At 39.0% G+C, this 21,214-nt stretch overlaps 1 protein-coding gene across 4 annotated transcripts in view; it reads left to right on the top strand.

The window, feature by feature from the left end:
* Positions 1 to 11,835, top strand: part of NLRX1 (NLR family member X1) — a 498,840-nt gene extending 487,005 nt beyond the window's left edge. For all 4 annotated transcript variants that reach the window (XM_044080859.1, XM_044080860.1, XM_044080861.1 and 1 more), the window contains one exon: positions 10,728 to 11,835. In XM_044080859.1, the coding sequence (XP_043936794.1) occupies positions 10,728 to 11,037 (310 nt within the window). In that variant the 3' untranslated portion in view covers positions 11,038 to 11,835. The remainder of the gene's footprint in view (positions 1 to 10,727) is intronic.
* The last annotated feature ends 9,379 nt before the right edge of the window (positions 11,836 to 21,214 follow it).

The raw sequence follows: 21,214 nt of genomic DNA, 5'->3' as shown, positions 1-21,214 counted from the left end.
AAGAGCAATTCAGCCAGTTCCAGCAGACCAGCAAGGATCCGGAATCTACTCAAGGTTCTTTTTAGTTCCAAAGAAAACAGGGGACTGGAGACCAATTTTGGATCTCAGTATCTTGAACAGATCAGTCAAGAAAACAAGATTTCGGATGGTCACGCTGCAATCCATTCTTCCCCTTTTGGGCAAAGGAAACTGGATGTGCTCTATAGACCTTCAGGATGCGTACTATCACATAAAATGAACAGACGCTCCAGAAGATTCCTCCGCTTCAGGCTGGGAACCAGTCATTTTCAGTTCAGGGCCCTGCCCTTTGGTCTCACCACTGCCCCCCGGGTGTTTACCAAATGCATGGCAGTGGTAGCTTCTCACCTGAGACGACAAGGATTCCAGGTGTTTCCATATTTGGACGACTGGCTCCTCACAGCTCCCACCAAGCATCTCCTTCTGATGGCCAGGGATTACACTTTTCGCATTTGTCAAAAGTTAGGCATTTCAATAAATTGCGAAAAGTCTGTTTTGTCGCCTTGTCGCTATTACTTTCATAGGCTTAAATCTAGACACAGTAGACATGTCTGAGACTAACACATCAGAGAATAACAGACATTCACAAACTGGTCTCACTCCTTTTCAACAACAACAGAATCAAAGCCAGGTTAGTTCTGAAAGTGTTGGGAATTATGGCGGGGGCCATACCTCTGCTTCCATTAGCCAGATTCCACATGCGGATCCTTCAATGGATGCTCTTTACTCAATGGTCATACCAGGAACTTCCAATGTCTCACACCATTATGATCACGCAAGCGTGCAAAAATCATCTCATGTGGTGGATGTCTTCCCCTCAGCTCTTGTTGGGAAGACCCTTTGTTCCACCCTCTCCGGATGCTACTCTGACAACGGATGCCTCCCTGATCGGGTGGGGGCATTATCAGGGCAGGACGGTCCAGGGCACATGGCAACCAAACGAATGCCACTTGCACATAAATGTTCTGGAGATGAGAACAGTGCTTTTAGCGTTGCAAGCCCTTCAAGACTCTCTTCCCTTGGGAACGATTGCAATCCAGACAGACAATATGTCTGTAGTGTGGTACATCAACAAACAAGGCGGAACCAGGTCATACCCCTGTGTCGAGAAGCACTCAGACTGTGGCAATGGGCGATTTCTTCTCAGCGGTTTCTGATAGCAACACACATCCCGGAAGTCCAATCAAATTGCGGACAAGTTGAGCAGAGCTATCCTCATGCCTCACGAGTGGTCTCTGAAAGACTCTGTTGTGAGAGAAATTTTCCTCAAGTGGGGTCAGCCTTGCTGCGATCTTTTTGCTACTCCCCAAAACAGCAAGTGCAGAGAATATTTCACTCTATTCCCTTTACCAGGCCAACCCAGCAGAGACGCTCTAGTCCAAGTTTGGCCCGGGGACTTCTGTATGCATTTCCTCCCTTCCCACTAATCTCTCAAGTGATACAGAAAGCTATCGCTCAGAAGGCCTCATTGATCCTCATTGCTCCTTACTGGCCTCGACAGGTGTGGTTCCCCTTTCTATATCGATTTCTTTTGGAGCGACCATGGAATCTGGACCTAGTTCCAGATCTTTTGATCCATCAGTCGGGTCAGTTTCATCGCTCCCTCCCCTCTCTGAACCTCACTGCTTGGTTCCTCCAGTTCCAACCTTAGCCAGGCTTCCTCAATTATCTCACTCTGTTCGAGATATTTTGATAGCTTCCCATAAATCTTCCACTCGGAAGATTTATTTGAGTAAGTGGAAACGCTTCACATATTGGGCTCAAGGAAAGGACATAGATCCTTTCACTGCTTCCATCCAATTAGTCCTTGATTTTCTAGCTGAACTCTTCCATGCAGGTTCATCTCCCTCTACTCTTAAAGTTCAATTGGCAGCTATTTCTAACTTTCATGTGGGTATTTCTGAATCTGCCTTAATGTCCCACAAGCTTTGCAAAGCCTTTTTGAAAGGAGTTTTTCTTCTCAGACCTCCTATAAGAAATCCTCCTTCTCCTTGGGACCTAAATTTAGTTCTTGCTTCTTTGATTCTTCCCCCTTTCGAACCTGCAGTCTCATGTTCTTTAAAATTGCTATCATGGAAGACTCTTTTTCTGGTAGCTATTACTTCAGCTAGAAGAGTTTCAGAGCTCCAAGCACTCAGCTGTCGACCTCCTTATCTATTGTTTCATAAGGACAGAGTATCCTTACGAACTAACCCGTCCTTTTTGCCTAAGGTGGTCTCGACGTCAAATCTAAATCAAAGCATTGACCTCCCTGTCTTTTTTCCAGAATATTCCAATAGGTCTGAACAAAAATTACACTGCCTGGATGTTCATCGTCAATTGAGGTACTACTTGGATAGAACAAAACAATTCAGAAAATCTGATCAGCTGTTTGTCTCCTATGCGGAAAGCAGAAAGGGACTTTCAGTTTCAAAGGTATCATTATCCAGATGGCTAACATCTTTGATTTCCCTTGTATATGAAATTAGACACCAAAAACTGCCTAATAAACCGAAGGCCCATTCCACCAGAGCTTTGGCTACTTCTTTAGCCTTCCAAGACAGACTGCCTATTGACACCATTTGTGCAGCGGCTACTTGGGCTACTCCTCACACTTTCATTTCTCATTATAAGTTGGACTTAGCTTCTAGGCATAGAGCTAACTTTGGTTCCACTGTTCTCAGGAGTCTGTTCCGTTAGGCCACCCGGGACAAGGTGCTAGGGACGCGGTCCCATCCAGCAAGATGAAGGCGAGATAGACAACTTAACATATAGAAGTTATGTTCTTACCATAACGCGTTCCATGTTAGTTGTCTTCTTCGCCTTCTTCTTGTCCCACCCTCCTTCCCCCTGGCCTGGACAGACCTAGAGGAGTTGTGATTGTGACCTCTCTTTCTACCACCTCTTTCTTAGGCATATGCTGTTATGCATATTTCCTGGTTCAGGATGTAGGTCACCCTTCTTTCTTCCTGTTGTTAGAGGTGGACTCTGTTTAGAGTTATTCTGTTACTATTATAAGCTGGGGTTAGCTTACAAACGAGATCTGAGGTAACTCTCGCCTAGCATTGTGGGATATAAGGGGAGCCTCGAGCCGGTGGAACCAACTCTCGAGCTTTTACAGTGGCCGAGTCGGAGCCGAGGTCGGCTCCGAACCCATCCAGCAAGAAGAAGACGAGAAGAAGACAACTAACATGGAACGTTATGGTAAGAACATAACTTCTATTTATTGGGTTGACAGACCTCCATAGCCTCAGAAATGCATATGGCCCAGTTATATATGTATAGACTGTAGGTATTGATCCATGTAAAAGAAGTTTAGCTCAATTGTATGATTTCATGGTGGGCAAACAAGATCTAAGGAAGTTAGGGAACTGCATTATAGGTAGGAAAAGATGCCCACAAGCTTTGCTGAAGACCTCAAGCTTTTGGAAAGGCCGAGACAGATCCGACCCCATCTGTGAAAATAAAGGTCGAGATGGACAACACACATGGAATGTTATGGTAAGTACATAACTTCTTTTTAATGTAAATGAAAACAAACCATATTCACATATTTTCAGTTGCAAACGTTGTACATCATTTATAAATCTTCTATACAGTCATTGTCAGTCCAACATTACATAAATTGTTCAGTTCTTGCCTTCTCATAAACCTCATTCCTCCTGCAAAACATTATCTGCATGTATTGTTCCTACAGTTCTCATTTTTTTTTCTATGTAGTTTGCTGCTACCCTTTTTTAAAGATATCCCTGTTAACTATATTCACTACTTGTATGCTTGGTTTAGACTTTGATTTATGTTTTCTAGCAACTGTTTTTTGGCAGTCACCAGAACTAAACTCAACAAGGCCTTGCTATGTCAAGGCAATTCCGATTCTGTATCACAGCTCAAAAAATAATTTCCCTAGTTATACCAGTTTGCTAGCCCAGTATTTCTGACCTAGTAGTCTACAGGAAATTTTTAAAGTCTGCCAACTGCTAAAAATTTGCAATTTGCTCTGTGCATTTATTAATATAATTGTGTGCTTTGATTTTTGTCTGTCAGACCATTCATATTCCAAGGTAATACTACTTACACTAAGTGGTGTCTGTTCTGTTTTTTATCTTTATTCCCCCTTCCCAGTTGTGAAAACTACTTGCATACTTTCAGAAATCATTAACATTTTATATTTTAGCCGTGAAGAAACCAGTGTTCTGTCTTTTATTGCTCTATTATCTGCTTCTCTGTATGGAAAAGTAAGAGAAAAAAGAAAAATGTAGTCCTCTGTTACAGCCTGAAAGAGGAGTTGAAACATTTATTGCTAAAGGAAAACTTTTATTGTATTCAGTGTTCTCATATTTACTTGTTTCCACTTTTGTTATTGGATTAAGCCAAAGATCTTAATCCCAACATTCATCAGCGCAAAAGTTGAGAAAACTTATCAGCTCTACGTACATTATGTTCTGTGCACTTTTACAGTCCAACCCCACAAACAATCCAAGATTGTAGCCTGTTAACTTAAACATGCTTTTGTCTAGCTTTTCTTCTCTTTTTCCACTGTAGTACCTACATTTCATAATACCAAAAGAGAAGAAGGAAATAGAAGAGAAGAAAGGAAAAAAGCCATTTGTTTCCTTTAATAACTTTATCACAAACAAGAACAAGTAAAAAAAAACTCTACTATAAAATATTCAGTTTATATTGTGAATAAAAATACTGTCAAGAAATCGTTTTACTTAGTTTCCATTTTTTCTTCTTTCCCTCCCCTCAGAGTCCTTTCAAATGTTAATGACATGAAATGAGGTAAATATTAAGTTCCTCAGTTTGAGTCAACAAAAGTCCACTCTTTCCACTTATTTTTATACAACTGTATTTCACAAATGTGATTGCTGATTTCTTGTCTTCCTGTTCAACTCTGTCTCCCAGCTCCAGGTTCCGGTCCTGTTCCACTGTACAACTGATTCTTCTGGACAACTCCTGCACCTTCCTCTGTTTCTCAGGCTTTTTCCTTTGGGACAGTGGAAAAAGTTTCACTAGCAAAATCTCTCCATGTGCTTTATTATCAGAAGAATGAGAATCGGAGTTCACTTCTGCTTGATAGCTCTTTGTTTTTTGTTGTTGGACAAGCACTTGCAAATTACTTTGATCCTCCAGGAAAACAGTATTCCAAAGACAGCTGGATATAGCAGCTTGAACACACACACCTGCCTCTCAACATTCCCTCATTACTGGAATAAATTAGTTTCTCGTCTGTCTTGTGTACGGTGAGTAATCATCTTCCACAAACACTCTTCTGTCTCCAACTTTTAGTACTTTGCCCTTTTGCCACATTTATGTCAAGATCAACTCTTTCTGCTGATAGGTTTGCATCTTTACTAATACAGGTGTTGGCTTTTTTTCTCATGGCCAGATTTAGAGCATCACACAATGCGTACTTTTTACAGTTCCTTCTGTGAAATACCAGTCCAGTTGCTTATTTATGCTTTCATAAAATTGGTGCAATCTGTTACTTTGTTTCCTTAGTACAGCAGGAATTTTCAGATTTTCCCTGCGTCCTCTTTGATCTAAATGTACCATTTTTTGAAACATGTCTTTTTGAGTAGTGTCGTACTCCGCCAGCCTTTTCTTCATTTTTTAACCTCTGATTTTTGCAGTTTTATCAGCTCGTCTGAATATCTGTTTAAAGCAGCTTCCATTTTTTTCCAGCTTTTTGTTATTGAGTTGATATACTCCTTTGGTGTTTTGTTTATTTTAATCAGCTCTGGGCACATTTGACTTATTTTTCCTCTAGATTTATGGAAGCCTAGTCTTGCACCAAAGCTTGAGCTTGAACTGTTTTTGCTGAACAGCTGCAGGATTCTTTTCAGTCAGTATTTTCTCCAGGATATCCTTCTACGAGGCCATCCAGGAGTTTTATTAGCTGAAGACTCTGATCCATCCATTGAGGAAAGGATGGAAGAGACAACATTGATTACAAATGTTATGTAGTTACCATAATGATAAATCTGTGTAGTCTGATTCCGTCCTTCCTCAACTTCCCACCCTCCTTTCCCCTTCCATTAGTTTTGGAGTTCTTACTTATTGTTCTGGTACAACTTGACACCCTGTCTTTTGAGTTGAATTATGTTGTACTTTGAGCTCCAGAGCAGAATATGAACTAAGTATTGTGTTTGTGGACTGTGGTCTTTGGCTCCTTGTACTGCATTCTTCTCAAGGTTCTTTATCCGATATAGTTTCATTCTCATACTTGAACTGTGGTAACATTAGTGGCAGTAGGAAATTAAGGGTAGGGGCTTGAGCTTTGAATCCAAAGTCTAGATTTACCGAAGTCAGATCCGAGGTTGGATCCATAGACCCACCTGTTGAGGATGGACAGAAGCAGACAACACAGATCTAGTATTATGGTAAGTACATAACTTTCATTTTAGATTGTATGCTGTAAATTCAAAATATGTTTACGATTTATGTATTACATATTCAGAATATCTGCGGTGCAGACAGAATGTGGTGATTCTTAGGTTGGAATGTGAGGAGACAGATTGTGTTAAAGTAAAGCTGCATTTACTTGGTCACTTTTAAAATGTTGTTGATATGGCTTGCCAAGTAGGAGCAGTGCATGTGTGTGGTACATCAGCAAATTGTATACTTGACTGTGGCAAGTATTTCTTTGGTTTTGATCATTTGTCATCAGAACTGTATAAAGCAAGTAACTATCTTTGGGAAAAGGCATGCTTCACGTGAAAGTAAAAGGTTATGACATGATCACTGTTAAAACAGTGATATGGGTTACCAAGGGGGCAGATGCGTATGTCTCGGACCAACATGCTGAAACTCTAGCCATTCTTTCAATTTCATCACAACCAGGAATCAGAGGTGTATACAGAAAGTGGCTGCCAAGCGAGTGGAGACCTGCTTTTTGTGTTAAAGGGCTGTTGACTTTGCTTGACAGGGAGAGGAGTGCATCCATAACAGAGCATTCTTTTGAAATATAGTGTTTTGATTATTATTTATTTTTCTTTAAGCTCACATGGAGCAAATAATTAGCGCAGCATAATGAGGACACATTACCATTGCATCCGCCAAAGGCATTTCCAAATCACCTGTCAGGCAAAGTTATCCAAACTGAGTTTATTCCCTGCAGATAACCAGATGGCTTTTCCACTTTCAGTGGTGACATCAAAGTGATGAGTGTTATATCCTTATCACAGAAGCCCAGCATGTACAAAACATATGAATGTAATCTGAAAAGCATTCTTCAATGACAGATTCCTCTTGCGACAACCCCTGAGAGATGTAATACCACCTTAGGACTTTTGTATTGAAAACACTGATATTACTTAACTTTGGAATGTGCTCCTTTTGCAGATTTAAAATACCTTTCCTGGAAAACAATTTTCTGGTAGCTGTCACTACTCCTAGAGAATTACTGAACTGTTGTCCTTTGTCATTAGAACCACCACATTTATTATTCCATACAGACAGAGCAGTGCCTTGCACTAATCCCTCTTTCATGCCCAAAGTTGCCAGGATTCAGCCTCAGCCAACATGTTCCTCTACCCGTGTTTTTTCCATGATACTTCAGTATGTTGAGTGTCTTATCCATTAAATGGACATGCACTGTCAGCTGAGATTCTCCAGTGTGGGAACAAATGTTTTTTTTAAAGATGTACAGTTATTTACTACCTTCACCAGAAAACAAATGGGTCAGAAAGTTTCTTTAGCTATATCAGTTATTAATTGCATTTTATTCTGGTAATTAATAAATGTCTTCCTGGTTTCAAAGGCTTACTGTGTTAGAGCACTTTCTAGTCTTTTCCCCCAAAATGTTGCCCTGGATGATATTTGTGCAGCAGCCACTCAGTCTTCCCTCAGTGCTTTCATTTATGTACTGAGGGAATAGTGAGCACAGTGCATTCATAAGGCACTCTACTGGGGTTCCAGATATTCTACTGGCACCACAGTTATAAAGGGTATGTTCCCCATAAAGGGAAGATACCCAGGAGGGATTGACTTGGGACTGTATCCTGCTGTTACCAAAGATGGGCTTCCTCTTTACAAATGCAAAAGATATGCTTTTCCCATAGCATTTGATTTTGCAGAGCAGCTACATCTTCAGTAATGTACCCTTCCCAGGAAGGATTGGCTTGGGACTGTATCCTGCTGTTACCAACGATGGGTTTCCTCTTTCCAACTATAAAAGATATGCATTTCCAATAGCATTTGATTTTGTAGAGCAGATCCATCTTCACTAATGTACCCTTCTTTCTTCCCCAGTGTAGTAGTTTTAGAGTCATAGTCATACTTGGATTGGCATTTCATATGGCTCATGTCAGATCTGGAGAGGCTTGGTACCACTTTGCATTATAGGTTTAGAGGAGCCAGAAGTGCCCTTCGCAGCACTCACAATATGCCCAGTAATGACTCCTCCTGCAATTCATATGGGGTTACATGGATTGCAACATATCTAAATACAAATGTAGATGCAACATATCTAAATACAAATGTAGATTCTTTTTTATAAGATCCGTTGCTCCTGCTACTGTTGGAAGTGTCAGGGTATCTTTCTTCCACATTGCTTTCGTTTCCGCCTGCAGATCTGATATTTTATGATTGTGTGTCTCTGTATGCAACACACTGTAGTCACTGGGTGTGGAGATTTCGATGATCTATGCTACTTTTGTCTTCTTTTCATGGACCACTATATCTGTTTTTCTAGCCTCTGTCTTTTGAACTGTTGGTAATGGGTGTCCCTTGTGATATAGACATCATTATTTTCTGTTATGCTTAGTGTTTTACATACTGGTTGATTATAATGCCTGTTGGCATTGGTCCTGCTGTTTCTGTAGATGGGACATGCTATACCAGATTTGCTGTTATAGTGAGTACATAATTTTAGTTTATTAGTAATGCAGAGGCTCACTCTGTACAGTTTTTATTTAGTACGTTTTGTGTGAATTATTTACAGATTTGGTATGTTGGCATTTAAATGGTCCAATTGTTGGTATTATTCCATAGATTTTTTTTCTTACATGGTGAGTGGCGTGCTAGTTCAGAACTTGTGCTTGTTTTACGGCAGTTCCAGGTCAGTCAGTTATAGTGTTAAGTGTCTTCATCCTAAACTATTATTTCTTTGTTCCTTTGAACTGCAGCTGATTTGCGATAGGTCCAGTACACACAGCAACAAAGATCAGTGAATATGATTAATTTCTAGATCTGTTTTTAAGTTCATTTTAACAATCGTTATCTGCTTTAGCTAACGTCTTTAAACCTGTTTTAGTAGTAATTCCAGTAAATAATTGCACTGTTTGCCATTAAAGTGGTCTAATTTTTGACAAACAAAACAACCAGGAGCCAGAGAGAAACAACCAAACAGCAAAAGTGCACTGGTGGAAACAGGTGCTCAACAGAATTCTTTGTCAGAAATTTCTGTCCTCACATCAAATTCTCTATTTTGATTAAGGAAATCCCATGAGTCACTAATATGCAATTCCAGTTTCTTAACCAATTGCTTGAAAACATTATCAAGAAACAGAAAAATATTCTCTGTACTACATCTAGGCACAGAAACTACTGGTCTAATGGGGGGGGGGGGTTCTGAAAGTTTTTATGTAATTTAGGGATACCAAACAGTTCACCTGTTTTTGGTTCATCAATATGCAAAAAAAATTAACAATTCCAGTTTAATATCAGCATTCATTAATAACTCGTATACATTGTCATATACATTCCTGTGACTTTTCAACGCATCACATTTTCTAACCTCTGTATATTCTGATTCATTGCTGAATATTTGTTCAATTGCATTAACATAACTCTCTTGCATGTATTGTTATTAAACACACACACACACACACACACACACACACACACACACACACACACACACACACACACACACACAGAATAAAAGAGAGTACTGATCAGAAGGTAGCAGCATTGAAGAATTGAATGTATTTTGGGCAGTTCAGCTATAGTCTGTTAACTTTTTTCACAAAGATGCTGGTATTGAAGAAGAAATTGAATTTTTCATAATTTATTTTTGGTTCCCCTCTACAGTCCACGTGTTTTGTCCTGATGCCCCCTTTCAGTCTTTATGGAGGATAAGTAGTAGTGTCCAGTGCCACACCCTACTGATGGTAAGGGACTTTTTCTCTCACTGGTCCTGTGTGAAACCCCCTGCACATGACGTGCATTGCTATTAATGTGAATTTTATGCACACCATTGAGGTGCACATACTATCCACTTTAAACATATCTGCCTGAGCTGTGGTCATTATTTCCCATGAGGTCAAAGCAAAGTAGGAAAACAACCCACACTCCCCCAGAAAAGCAGAACTTGACTACACCATTTGAACATGGGTCATAAACATTATAAATGTGAACTTTGCGCCATATGACTTTTTAGTCATCTGTGTAATAGGAAAGAGAAAACAAGGTCATCATCTGTACTGAATTTTTTATTTATGCTCTGTTTTCAGAACCGAGAGTTTTGCCATCAGTTCTTATAAACAATTCTTATGAATCTGTACTAATATTTATTTCAAAGAGTAATAATATTATCATCACCATTGAACAGTGGATCTGCTTTTTTATACCCATTCTTCTCAAAATGCAGAAAACGTTATAGAGTTAAAAACTGGTGGTAACCATCTTAACACATAGCATGTATTGTGGAATCAGGTAAACAGACTAGTAAAACTTAATTTTAGTTGGTGTGTGTCTAATGAATTTTATTCTGTGTATTTTTCTAGCTTGTATGTAAATGACATCAGTGCTGATGGGAAAAAATCACTGCATGCAGTCAGCAAACAGAGAGAAGGCTTGAACGTGCTAGTGTCTCTGACAGAGGGAACAGATGTTTCGCAGCACTGGAAGCTAATTTTTAATGCTGTAGAAAAGAATGCTGGACTCTTAGAACAGAAGGCACTATTCGGACATCTAGACTTGCTCTTGAAGGACTTGGAGAATGGTCGTGAACATACTGGCAACCTGCTGAAAAAAATTAAATTTCTCAAGGCAGAAAAGGAAGTAAGGAAGCTACAGAAGAAACTGAAACACTGATCTCTAGTGTCAAAGGATGCATCCCCTGGATAATGCATCAATAAACATCAACAGTGCTGAGCATTGAAATAGTTCAGTGATTAGTCATGTCATTGAACATTCCAAGAAACACCACTGTGTGTTTTATACTTGACAACCTGATTTCTGCTGTGAACTTACATTTTAGGCATTTGCAAGTTATTGGGATGTTTGTTACTGTTAGATTGCTGTGGACTGGATGTCCAGTTATGGATGCTTCAAACTCTCATTTTCAGTGAAGCCCTGCATCTTTCACACTGTACCCTGTTTGTTCAAACTCTTGCTACCCTTCACATGTGGTATTTTTGTGTATGGTTTAGGTTCAGTGGGGACAGGTAGTAGCTGTTATTGTAAAGGACTTGATGGGAATATTAGGTCTTCTTTTTCAGCCAGGGATAGTTTTAGTAGCCATATTGCTCCCTTTGCAGTATATGACTGGAGAAATTTGCAAATGACAATCATGGGCTACTGTCTTTGGAAGAAAAAAAAGTATGTTTTATCTAATTTCTTCTCTTTGCATTAGAGGGCTAGGAGATCTGATCCAGTTAGAAGAGATGGTACACATGTCATTAAACCGAAGTACCATCTGCCTGAGTTGGTGGTAGCTCAGGTGGATGTAAAAAAATCCACAGCAGCTATTGAAAAGAGTGGGGGAAGTTCCCCGATGCCATAGCCAAATTTCCCTTAGCAGCATAAATACCACTTCTTGTATCCCCTGAAAAGAAGCCATTAGCCTAATGGGCCAACAAAGGATAAGTAAAATAAATATGAATATAAGTATCACGGAATTTTGTGACCTATTGCCTTAAGTCTTTTTTGTACCTTCTCAGGTATCACGGAATTTTGCTACCTGTTGCCTTAAATCTTTTTTGTACCTTCTCCTGCCTTGGCCATCGAGGGCTTTCAGTCTTCCACGGACTTTTTCATTCCGGTGTACTCTTGACCTTAGTTGTAAACATTATCCCATTGTGGCGGTGACTTGAGTGATCCTTATTTTATAGAGAAGAGCTTCACAGAGCCCTTTAACTTGTCAGTTGCCAGTAGGGAATGTGAGTTAAGTTGTGGCTTACCATCCAGAGGTGGTTCAGCTTTTTGGTAACATAAATAAAACAGATTAACAATTTGAAATGGACTGCTGCTTTGTAAAATAAAAATGCCTGTTCCTTGATGAGTGGCTTTATCAGCAGGTGCTTTCATTTTTAACAGTAGATGTCTCAACAAGTCATTCATTTTCTTTTTTTAATACCTTTAATAAATTATCACTTAAGAGATAGACAAACATAATATAAAATAAAATATATTAACGTGTTTACAATTACATACAACACGTTATTTTTTTATAACTGTGAGTCCATTGCATAAATTGCTCAGTTCTTGCCTTTCCTTAAAACTCTTCCTCCTGAACATTATTTTGTTTGTAGTGTTCACAGAAGTTCCATTTATTTCAATGTACTTTGCTCCTTACCTTTTCTAAAGATTTCACTTCCAGTTATTTTATGTCTAGTATAATATTCATTACTTAAATACAGTGGGTTTAGACTTTGATTTCCATTTTCTAGTAACTGATCTTTTTGGCAGCCAAGCCTCAATGTGTCTAGGCAAGTCCAGATTCTGTACCCAGCTCAAAAGAATCATTTCCTTAGTTAAACTCATTTGCTGACCCAGTATTTCTGACAGAGTACTCTGCAGGGATTTGTTAACATCTGTCACTTCATCATAATCCCAAAATATATGTTCCCAGTTACCTCTTTCTTTCTCATCATACTTCCAACATTTACCATCTACCTGAAGAAAAATTATTTGAAGTCTACTTGGAGTATAAAAATACCTATCCAAATATTTCCAGGCAAAGATAAACCTTCTGGACGTTGCATACTTGGGAGTCATACCTATTCCATTTCAAATTGCTTGTCCATTGTTTCCCAATCTTTTCTAACTTCCTCTCATTGATTATTATAGCCGTTGTGCAATATTTATATTTCTTACTAATTAGCCTTTTTTAACAGCAGCTTCTGTTAGAGATCCGCATAAAAACTGTACCTGAGCAGGTCTTTCACTTAGAATTTCTCTAAATCTTTCTCTTTGCCTATACTCTGATATCACTCCTTGGTATTGAAGGTCAGTCTCTAGACTGTAATCCAGGTGTCTTATTGGCTTCATCTTATTGTATTACCCTCTTAGTTATTTGCTCCCAATATCTTGGTTACTTTGCCGTTACCTTTTTTCCTTCATCCATTGCTTTGGTGACCTTTTCAAAAAAAGTCCACCATGTTGAGTAAGCATCACATTCCTTTGACAAACCCAAACTGAGACTGCCTGTTCACTGTACACCTACTTAGTTATCCATTTCGGCAAAATCTTTTTTCTCCATTCTTATGTTTTGGCAAAAAAAAATCTTCTTTCTCCATTCTTATGTTGGCTTGGTTCAAGGAATGCTTTCTTCTACTTTATAAATATAATATTGTCCATGTCTTTTCTTCTCCTTAAAGATCTGCATCCAAAATCCCACTCTCTCATTTCCAGAATTTCTCCCTGCTTCATCATCCCTTTCCTATTTGAATTCTAACCTTCTGCTTGTGTTACACACACACACACACACACACACACACACACATATATATACATACATACATTATATATATATAAACTTTAATTGTGTTTCCCTAAAATATCCCTTCAGATCAGGTAACCTTTAACCACCATCTGCTATGGGAAAGATCATCTTATCCCACTTATCTCTTGCCCTCTTCACCTCCCAGATAATTTTCAGCTGTCTACAACTTCTCTGGTTGATACAAATGTGCCTGACCTGTATATAAAATTAAACTATCCATATCCATAAACAAGCGCTTCCAGTTTCTTGGTCTTTGTGTTATCTTTTGTTTGATCTCTTCCTACATATCTTTAGCTGCCATAACAGAATACTGCTAAATGCTTTGCCTTATTTAACCATAAATTAGAGTATTGCTGAACTAATTTGTGTGTGGGTGCATAATTTATGGCAATAGCTTTTGTTTTAACTTCATTAATTTTGTATCCCTAAAATACTTGAAACTGTCTCTAAATATTGCACAACACTGAGATGTCATTTTCTGGATTTATCAGATACAAAACAATATAACTTGCAAATAAAGCCAATTTTCTTTACCGTACCAGTTATATCTTTGAATGTCTGAGTCCCTTATTTTCTTTGCCAATGGCTATGAATATAAAGCAAATAAAGGGGAAAACAGTCACCCCTGCCTGGTTCCTCTGCTCAAACACTACTTATCAGAGAGGAACCCTCCTACTGTAATTATTGCCTCCAGTCCTTCATATATCTTCCTGATTAACCTAAGTTTTGTATCAGGGAATGCAAATGCTTCCATTGCCCTACTCATAAAATCCCAGCTTACCCTGTTGAATGCTTTCTCTGCATCAAGATCTACCAACACAGCAGTATTTTCTTACATTCTGACTCCCTCTAGGTCATTGTTCTATTAATATTGTCAAATGTTTGCCTACCCTCCACAAAAGCACATTGATCCATATCTATCAATTTTTGGCAACACCGTTGCCATTCTTTTAGCTAGTATGGACATACACACTTTATAATCTTGGTTTAAAATTTAAATGTGTCTATGTGAAGTGGGATGTGAAGGATCTTTACCATCTTTAAATATTACAGCCACCACAGCTTTCTTCTAAGACGTTGGTACTTCCCCTTCTTTTTAAAATACCGGTAAACAAACCTTCCAGATCTTTATCACTTTCTTCCCTCCTAACTTCCACAGGAATGCCATCTGCTTCTCGGGACTTTCCTGTAGATTGATTATACATTACCATTTTTCCTCCTATCATAACTGCTAATTGTCGAGCTTCATCTGTCTGTAACTTTGGCATAACTAAGCCTCCCATAATTTTTCCCAATTGTGCTTTTCCTTGATTTTCCACATTTCTCTGCTTTAAATGCATTTTCATAAAATTTTCGAAATATTTCTAATAGCTCTACAGAATCTCTGGTTATTTTACTTGTTATAAGCTCCCTAAGTTTGTAGACAATGCTTTCTACTTTCTGTTGCCTAAGTTGTGCTAAAACGTTTTTGTGCTCTGGAGTTAATAAAAAAAAAAACATAGTTTCTTAACAGCAGTCTTTCTAAACTAATGCATATTATCTAGATAGTCCATTATTTTCTCTTCTTGTTCTGTGAGATTCCCTTTATTCTGCTGTACTGTAACCTTTGTCAGCCCTTCTAAGTAATTCCTATTACGTCTTAATCATATTTATTTCTTTTTAACTTCTATCCTGTTTTTAAACTCCTTGTTCATTTTATCCTTTATCACTAGCTTCTAAAGAAACTTCTGTCTTCCCTAATAACTCACAAATAATTTCCCTTATCCGTTCCGGAAATTCCTCTTTGTTTTACTGGTTCATTGGTGTGTACTAGGCTGATGGCCCTGGAGCCTTTACAAGCCTAGCCCATAGGATTACCCTGGCATTGTGCCACCCGACCTTAGTTCCCAGTGCCTCTGTCAAGTAGAGCCATTGGAATGATCCCTGGGGTGAATTTTTTTATTTCTCTTCCACTCATCAAGATTTTTCTTGAAGAGGGCCAGTGAGGTGCTATGTTTGACATGTATGGGAAGTCTGTTCCATAGAATGGGCAGTCTCTGGGTTATGAACTGGTCCCTCCAGCATGTTCTGTTGATTGTGGTAATGAGGTTGATGTCTCTGGAGTGTGTGGTGCGGAGGGATTGGGATTTCTTTAGATGTAGCATTTCTAACAGAGCTGGGTCAGACATGGCTTTGTAAGTCAAGCAGAGATAGCCTTTAAGTAGGCGATATGAGACAGAGAATAGTTGGAGTTCTTTTAGTCTGTTTTTGAGTCTGTCCATATAGGACAAGCGTTTAAGGCCTAGGATCCTCTTATTGAGGTACTTTTGTGGCCTCTCCAGTTGTTGCAGGTGTCTAGTGAGGTACATGCCAAATGGGACATTGTACTCGAAGATTGGCCTAATGAGGGAAGAATAGAGGGAGACAAGGACCTCTTATCTTCCTGGGTGCAAAACCCTAGTAATGAGATGTGCCACAGTGGCAATGTGGTGGTCAAAAGAGAGGTTGTTGTCGATCTCTAACCCAGATCTCTTAAAACGCCTTCTGTGTTCAGTGAACTAACATCGATGTGGTAATTCATGGGAACCAGGTTTTTCCCAAAGGGGATGACACATTTTTTGGCATTGAGTTCAAGGCCATGGTTCTGACACCAGTCGGTCTCAGTGAGGCCTTTCTGTAGGATGTCAACATCACTTGGGGAGTTAAAAATAGCTCCCAACTTGCAATCGTCTGTGAACTTTGTCAGCCAGAGTCCCTTCGTGTTGGCCAAGCATGAGACAAGCCAGGACTGAACCCTGTGGGACTCGACTCATGACTGGTCAGCAATCTGACTTGGAGTCAACTGCTTTCACACTGTGGGTTCTATCTGTGAGCCAGTTTGCAACCCACCTAGTGATATATGGGTTGATGCCTAGCTTAGTGAGTTTTTCTATGATTCCTGAATGGGGAATGGTATCAAAGGCGTTGGCCAGATCAAGGTCGGCCGTATGAACCATCTTACCTTCATCCACAGCTCTGGTGACTGACTCAAAGAAGTTAACCAGGTTGAGCAGACATGATCTACCCTTCACAAAACCAAACTGTGTGGGATCCAGAGTTTGGAGATTCCCTATATCCTTGCTTATTAGGTCCATTTTTGATGCGTTGCATAGCTTTGCATATCAGACGTGTCAGGCTAATGGGATGTTAGTTCCCAGGGTCTGTAATCACTCCTCCTTTGTGGAGAGGGATGACTGTAGCAGTGCACCATTCAGTAGGGACAAAGTCTGAGGTGAGACTGTGATTGAACAGAGCACACAGGTGAGATGCCAGTTCACTCTGTAGTTCATGTAGTACACAGCCAGGGATATTGTCAGGTCCCATAGAAACTGTATTCTTGGCCTTGGACAGTGCTGTTTTAACCTGTGCAGCAGTAATGCTGGGTGCCTGGCAGTCTACTGGTATTGTGATTGGTCCTTTGGGAGGGTAAAGTTGGCACTGAATCTGTCGGCCAGTATATTGGCAATATCTGTTGGCTCGGTATATATGTGGTACCATTGTGCAGTTGCTCAGAGCAAATCTGGGTATTGCCGTGGAGATTCTTTATATAACTATAGAAGGCCTTGTTGGTTGCCTTTACTATCTGCTGCAATTCTGTTTTCGTAGCTAGCTTTAAAGGATTTGATGAGGGATTTCAACTTTTTGTTGAGGCTGATAAGGGAGTTTTTCCAGTCTTGGGACTTCACCTTATTCTGCATCAGTTTCCTCCTTCTGTTGTAGAGTTTGTTTATGGCAGGGGACCACCAGATTGGCTTCCTTTTTTTTGAGGAAGGCGTCTTGGTTCTATTGGGTATGGCGAGATCCATGCATTTGTGTATGATTCAGCGGTCATGCAACTATTCTCCATTTGCATGGGTGCAGTGAAGTTAGCCACCTCTGTTTTTAGGAATGAGTTTTAGCCTGTTAGTGCAGGAGTGCTTTCTGCTGCTTTAAACCAGGTCTCTGTTACAGCACAAATGCTGTTGTTCTCCATTTTAAGGAGTGTTTCGAGTGAGTGCATTTTGAGATTTAGACTTCTAGCAGCATGACCCTCAGATTGCATTTGTTTGTAGCTGTTACGGTGGTTAATTTGGTCTTTGGAACACCGTCTAAAAATGGCAGTATGGGGTGGCAAGAGTCTTGGTCAGGCCAGTATCTGGTTGGTGGTTACGTGCCAGTATCTCATTTGTACCGTATTACCCTGCATTTGTATCTTGGTTTTTATTGGCGCATGATCTGAATTAGTTATTGGATGTGTGCCAAAGATTTCACTTAAATGTGTATGTTCCTGTGAAATATAATTTCTGTCTAGTCTAGCTCAGTTATTGTACCTTGGGGAATAATATGTAAATTCTTTCTGAATTCGTACTTCCAGACCAAATATTTTCAAAAATTTCTTCAGAAATTTACCTCCCATTTGATATTTTTTCCCTTGTAGGTCACTTAGATACTTTCTCATTGTTACAGATCAAGTTCCAGCGTCCCCCCCCCCCCATATATAATATTCCCTGTTGAAAGCTGATGATTTCTCCCAGAACTTTCTTAAGCTCCATAATAGCAGTTTTTGGTGGAGTATAAATACATAACAGAGTAATCCTACTCACTTGCAAGTAGACCTTTACTACCACAGATCAATCATTATTATATATTTTTTCTGTTGTATCACTTTTAGAGCTCTTATAGCAATTAGTATAACTACTCCCCTTTTCCTTTGTTCATGATATTCTGATGACTATCCTCCTGAAATCTTTCTTTATCAAAGTCTTATGTTTATTTCTTTCTAAATGTGTCTCCTGTAGCATTGCTATTTGCATTTCTTAATAAAATACAATATTTTGTCTATACCCGTAAGGCCATTAACATTCCAAGATAATATGGATAGGGTAGCCAGTATGATAAGACGTTATTATTCCCACTTAATAGAAATGACTGTGTGGTTTTGAATGTATATTTTCATCTTATGTCTTACATGTATACATTAATGTGTGGCAGGCTGATCTTTTAAATAGTTTCTTGTCACCTCCATTTGAACTTATTCACATTTTACAACACGTTTTAATGAAGACCTCAAACAAAAACTAAATGCATTTTCAGAACACCCCCACCCAACCTATTCACACAAAACTATGTACATCTTCAAAAAGTGAAGTTCAACCCTTCAGATGGGGACAGTTGCCCCAAATCGACAGCTGCACCCACAGGCATTGCCTAATCTAAAATAAAGGTTATTCCTGCAAAAGCTGATGTTACAGCTTGTGGTCTCACTTATGCTGATTGGTGTCTGCCCCCTCCCAGATGTGAAAACAGCTTGTATGTTTTCAGAAAACATTAACATTTAGTCCTAAGAAAAAGTGCACTGGCTATCTTTAAATAAAACTAAATTATATACTGTTTTATTAAATGCATTAAAGTATTAAGGCTGCCAGGGAAGTTTCTATATTTTATTCTATTCCAGTAATTTCAAACTGTTTTTTTTTACTGAACTACTAGCGCTCGTACCTTTAAATTTTGCATTTCCCTCAGCAAAGATTGCAAAGATCTCTGATGATTGATTTCTAGCACCTGCAATCAGCTCATTTGCATGGAAAACGTAGTCAGCAGTGAGAAAAAAATGCATGAAGAAAAACTCAATTTAACTCAAAACAAACAAAACAAAATGTGCATCTGCTTTCAGCTGCAGACTTCTCGACTCCCATTAAACATCTAAAAAAGAATAAGCTAATATCATTGCATATACACAAAACTTAGCACTTCTCATGTCTGTTATTTTTCAGTTCTACTTGCTTACAAAAACACTCAGGTGTACGTCTTTGCAAAAATAAGGGAAAGCATCTCAATTGTATATATAATATAAACTGCACTTTTATGCTGTCATTAAACTAATACAGTCTGTTCCTTCTAGTTTCTGTGATACAGCAGAAAATCTCAGGTTTTCTGTGCATGCCATGTCTCCTAACTTTTACCATTTTTTGATCCCGCTCTTCTTGAGATACCTCATACTCAGCCAGCCTTTTCTTCATTTCAGCCTCTGATTTTTGCAGCTTTATCAGTTCATCTGAATAGCTAGTTAAAGCTGCTCTATTTTTTTCAGCCTTTTGTTATTTGAGTTGATATACCCCTTTGAGGTTTCATTTATTTTTCTCACCCATGAGTACATTTGATTTATTTTTTCCTCTAAATTACTTGAAGCCATCTCTTGTACCAGAGCTGAAGCTTGAACTGCTTTTTGCTGAACAGCTGTAGGATTCTCCGCAGTAGATGTTTTCTCCATCTTTTCTTATTGATTTTCTTTCTGGTTCTCTAAATTCCTAGTTTACTGGCATCCATGCAGTGTACTTGCTAGCCAATACCTAAATTTTACTCAGGGTGGCAAAATTACTAGCTCTTATTTTCCAGTTTCTTTTTTCACTCCTGGAGAGCTGAAATTAAGCTGTTGATCAGTGTGCAGTCATCTTGGAAGTCCAAAGTCATTAATTTTCTGAAGATTTTTTAATGTGCATTTTTACTGTATTGAGCCAGGACATTTTATTTATTTATACTTTTATTTTATGACTTTTTTATTAACGTCAGAGGCCTTCCTTTTAAACTGTTATACAATTTTCTTTAAAGCCAACTTTATGCACTTTCAGCTTTCTCATTGTCATTTTCACATTCAGGGCTATGTACTGTATACTGTATGTCAGTTATAGAGCTGAACATAGGAAATGTTAATATGGTAGGTAGGTTGTCAGCTTTTTGCAGGTTCTCTCCCACCATTTTAGAAATCCATAGCCATCCACCATCTATTTGGGAGATTGCATATTTTTCATACAGACTCAGATTCTCATTGTTCCACTATTTTCCTGTGTTACAGCATTTGTAGATTCAGCTGTTTGCAGAACTTTTATTTATTTATTTTTTTTGTAGACTGGCTACATTGTATAGTTCTAAATTTTTTTCATTACCTGTATGGTAGAGGTTATAGGGTATTGCATAATTTTAAAAAAGCATTTCTGCAAAACTAATTTCCTTTTTTTTTGGGTTGGTCTGCTAATAACTTGCTGCATTCCCAAAACGTACATGCTCCCCAAAAGAATTTGTGTCTGCTGTGGAGATATCCTTCCATATCTCTGTTGTGGTATTCTTCATCTAAGGGATCTCCTTCAAAGGATAGCCCAATGTTCAGCAGTATACCAAAGCCTTCAGCTCTTATAAATACTGTATGTCACACATATGCTCCCTGCGTAGGACATAGGGCATAAAGGTGACATATGGATGTAGATAATCAGAACAACTTTGCCACCAGTCCGAATGCCATTATCAAACATTGGTTTGAGCAGTGTTCTGCTGTGCTAGTTGCCAAGCCATGTTTTCAGAAAAGTGCTCTGTTGATGTTTCTTCTCTTCCTTTCTTCTTCTTATATTCATGTCATCCAAAAGGGAAGATGTTAGTTTCGGAGGCAGATTTCCCCATAAAGACCATTGGGCTCAGTGTCTTTTGTGTTTGGGTGCTTCCCACAGTCCTGCATAGTATTTTGTCTGCCAGGCATGTGTTCTTAAGACCCTACAT

The sequence above is a fragment of the Protopterus annectens genome, chromosome 8.part0 (assembly GCF_019279795.1).
Source record: "Protopterus annectens isolate FY-2018-M chromosome 8.part0, PAN1.0, whole genome shotgun sequence".
NCBI classification, from domain to species: domain Eukaryota; kingdom Metazoa; phylum Chordata; order Ceratodontiformes; family Protopteridae; genus Protopterus; species Protopterus annectens.
This window is presented reverse-complemented; position numbering and strand designations above follow the sequence as displayed.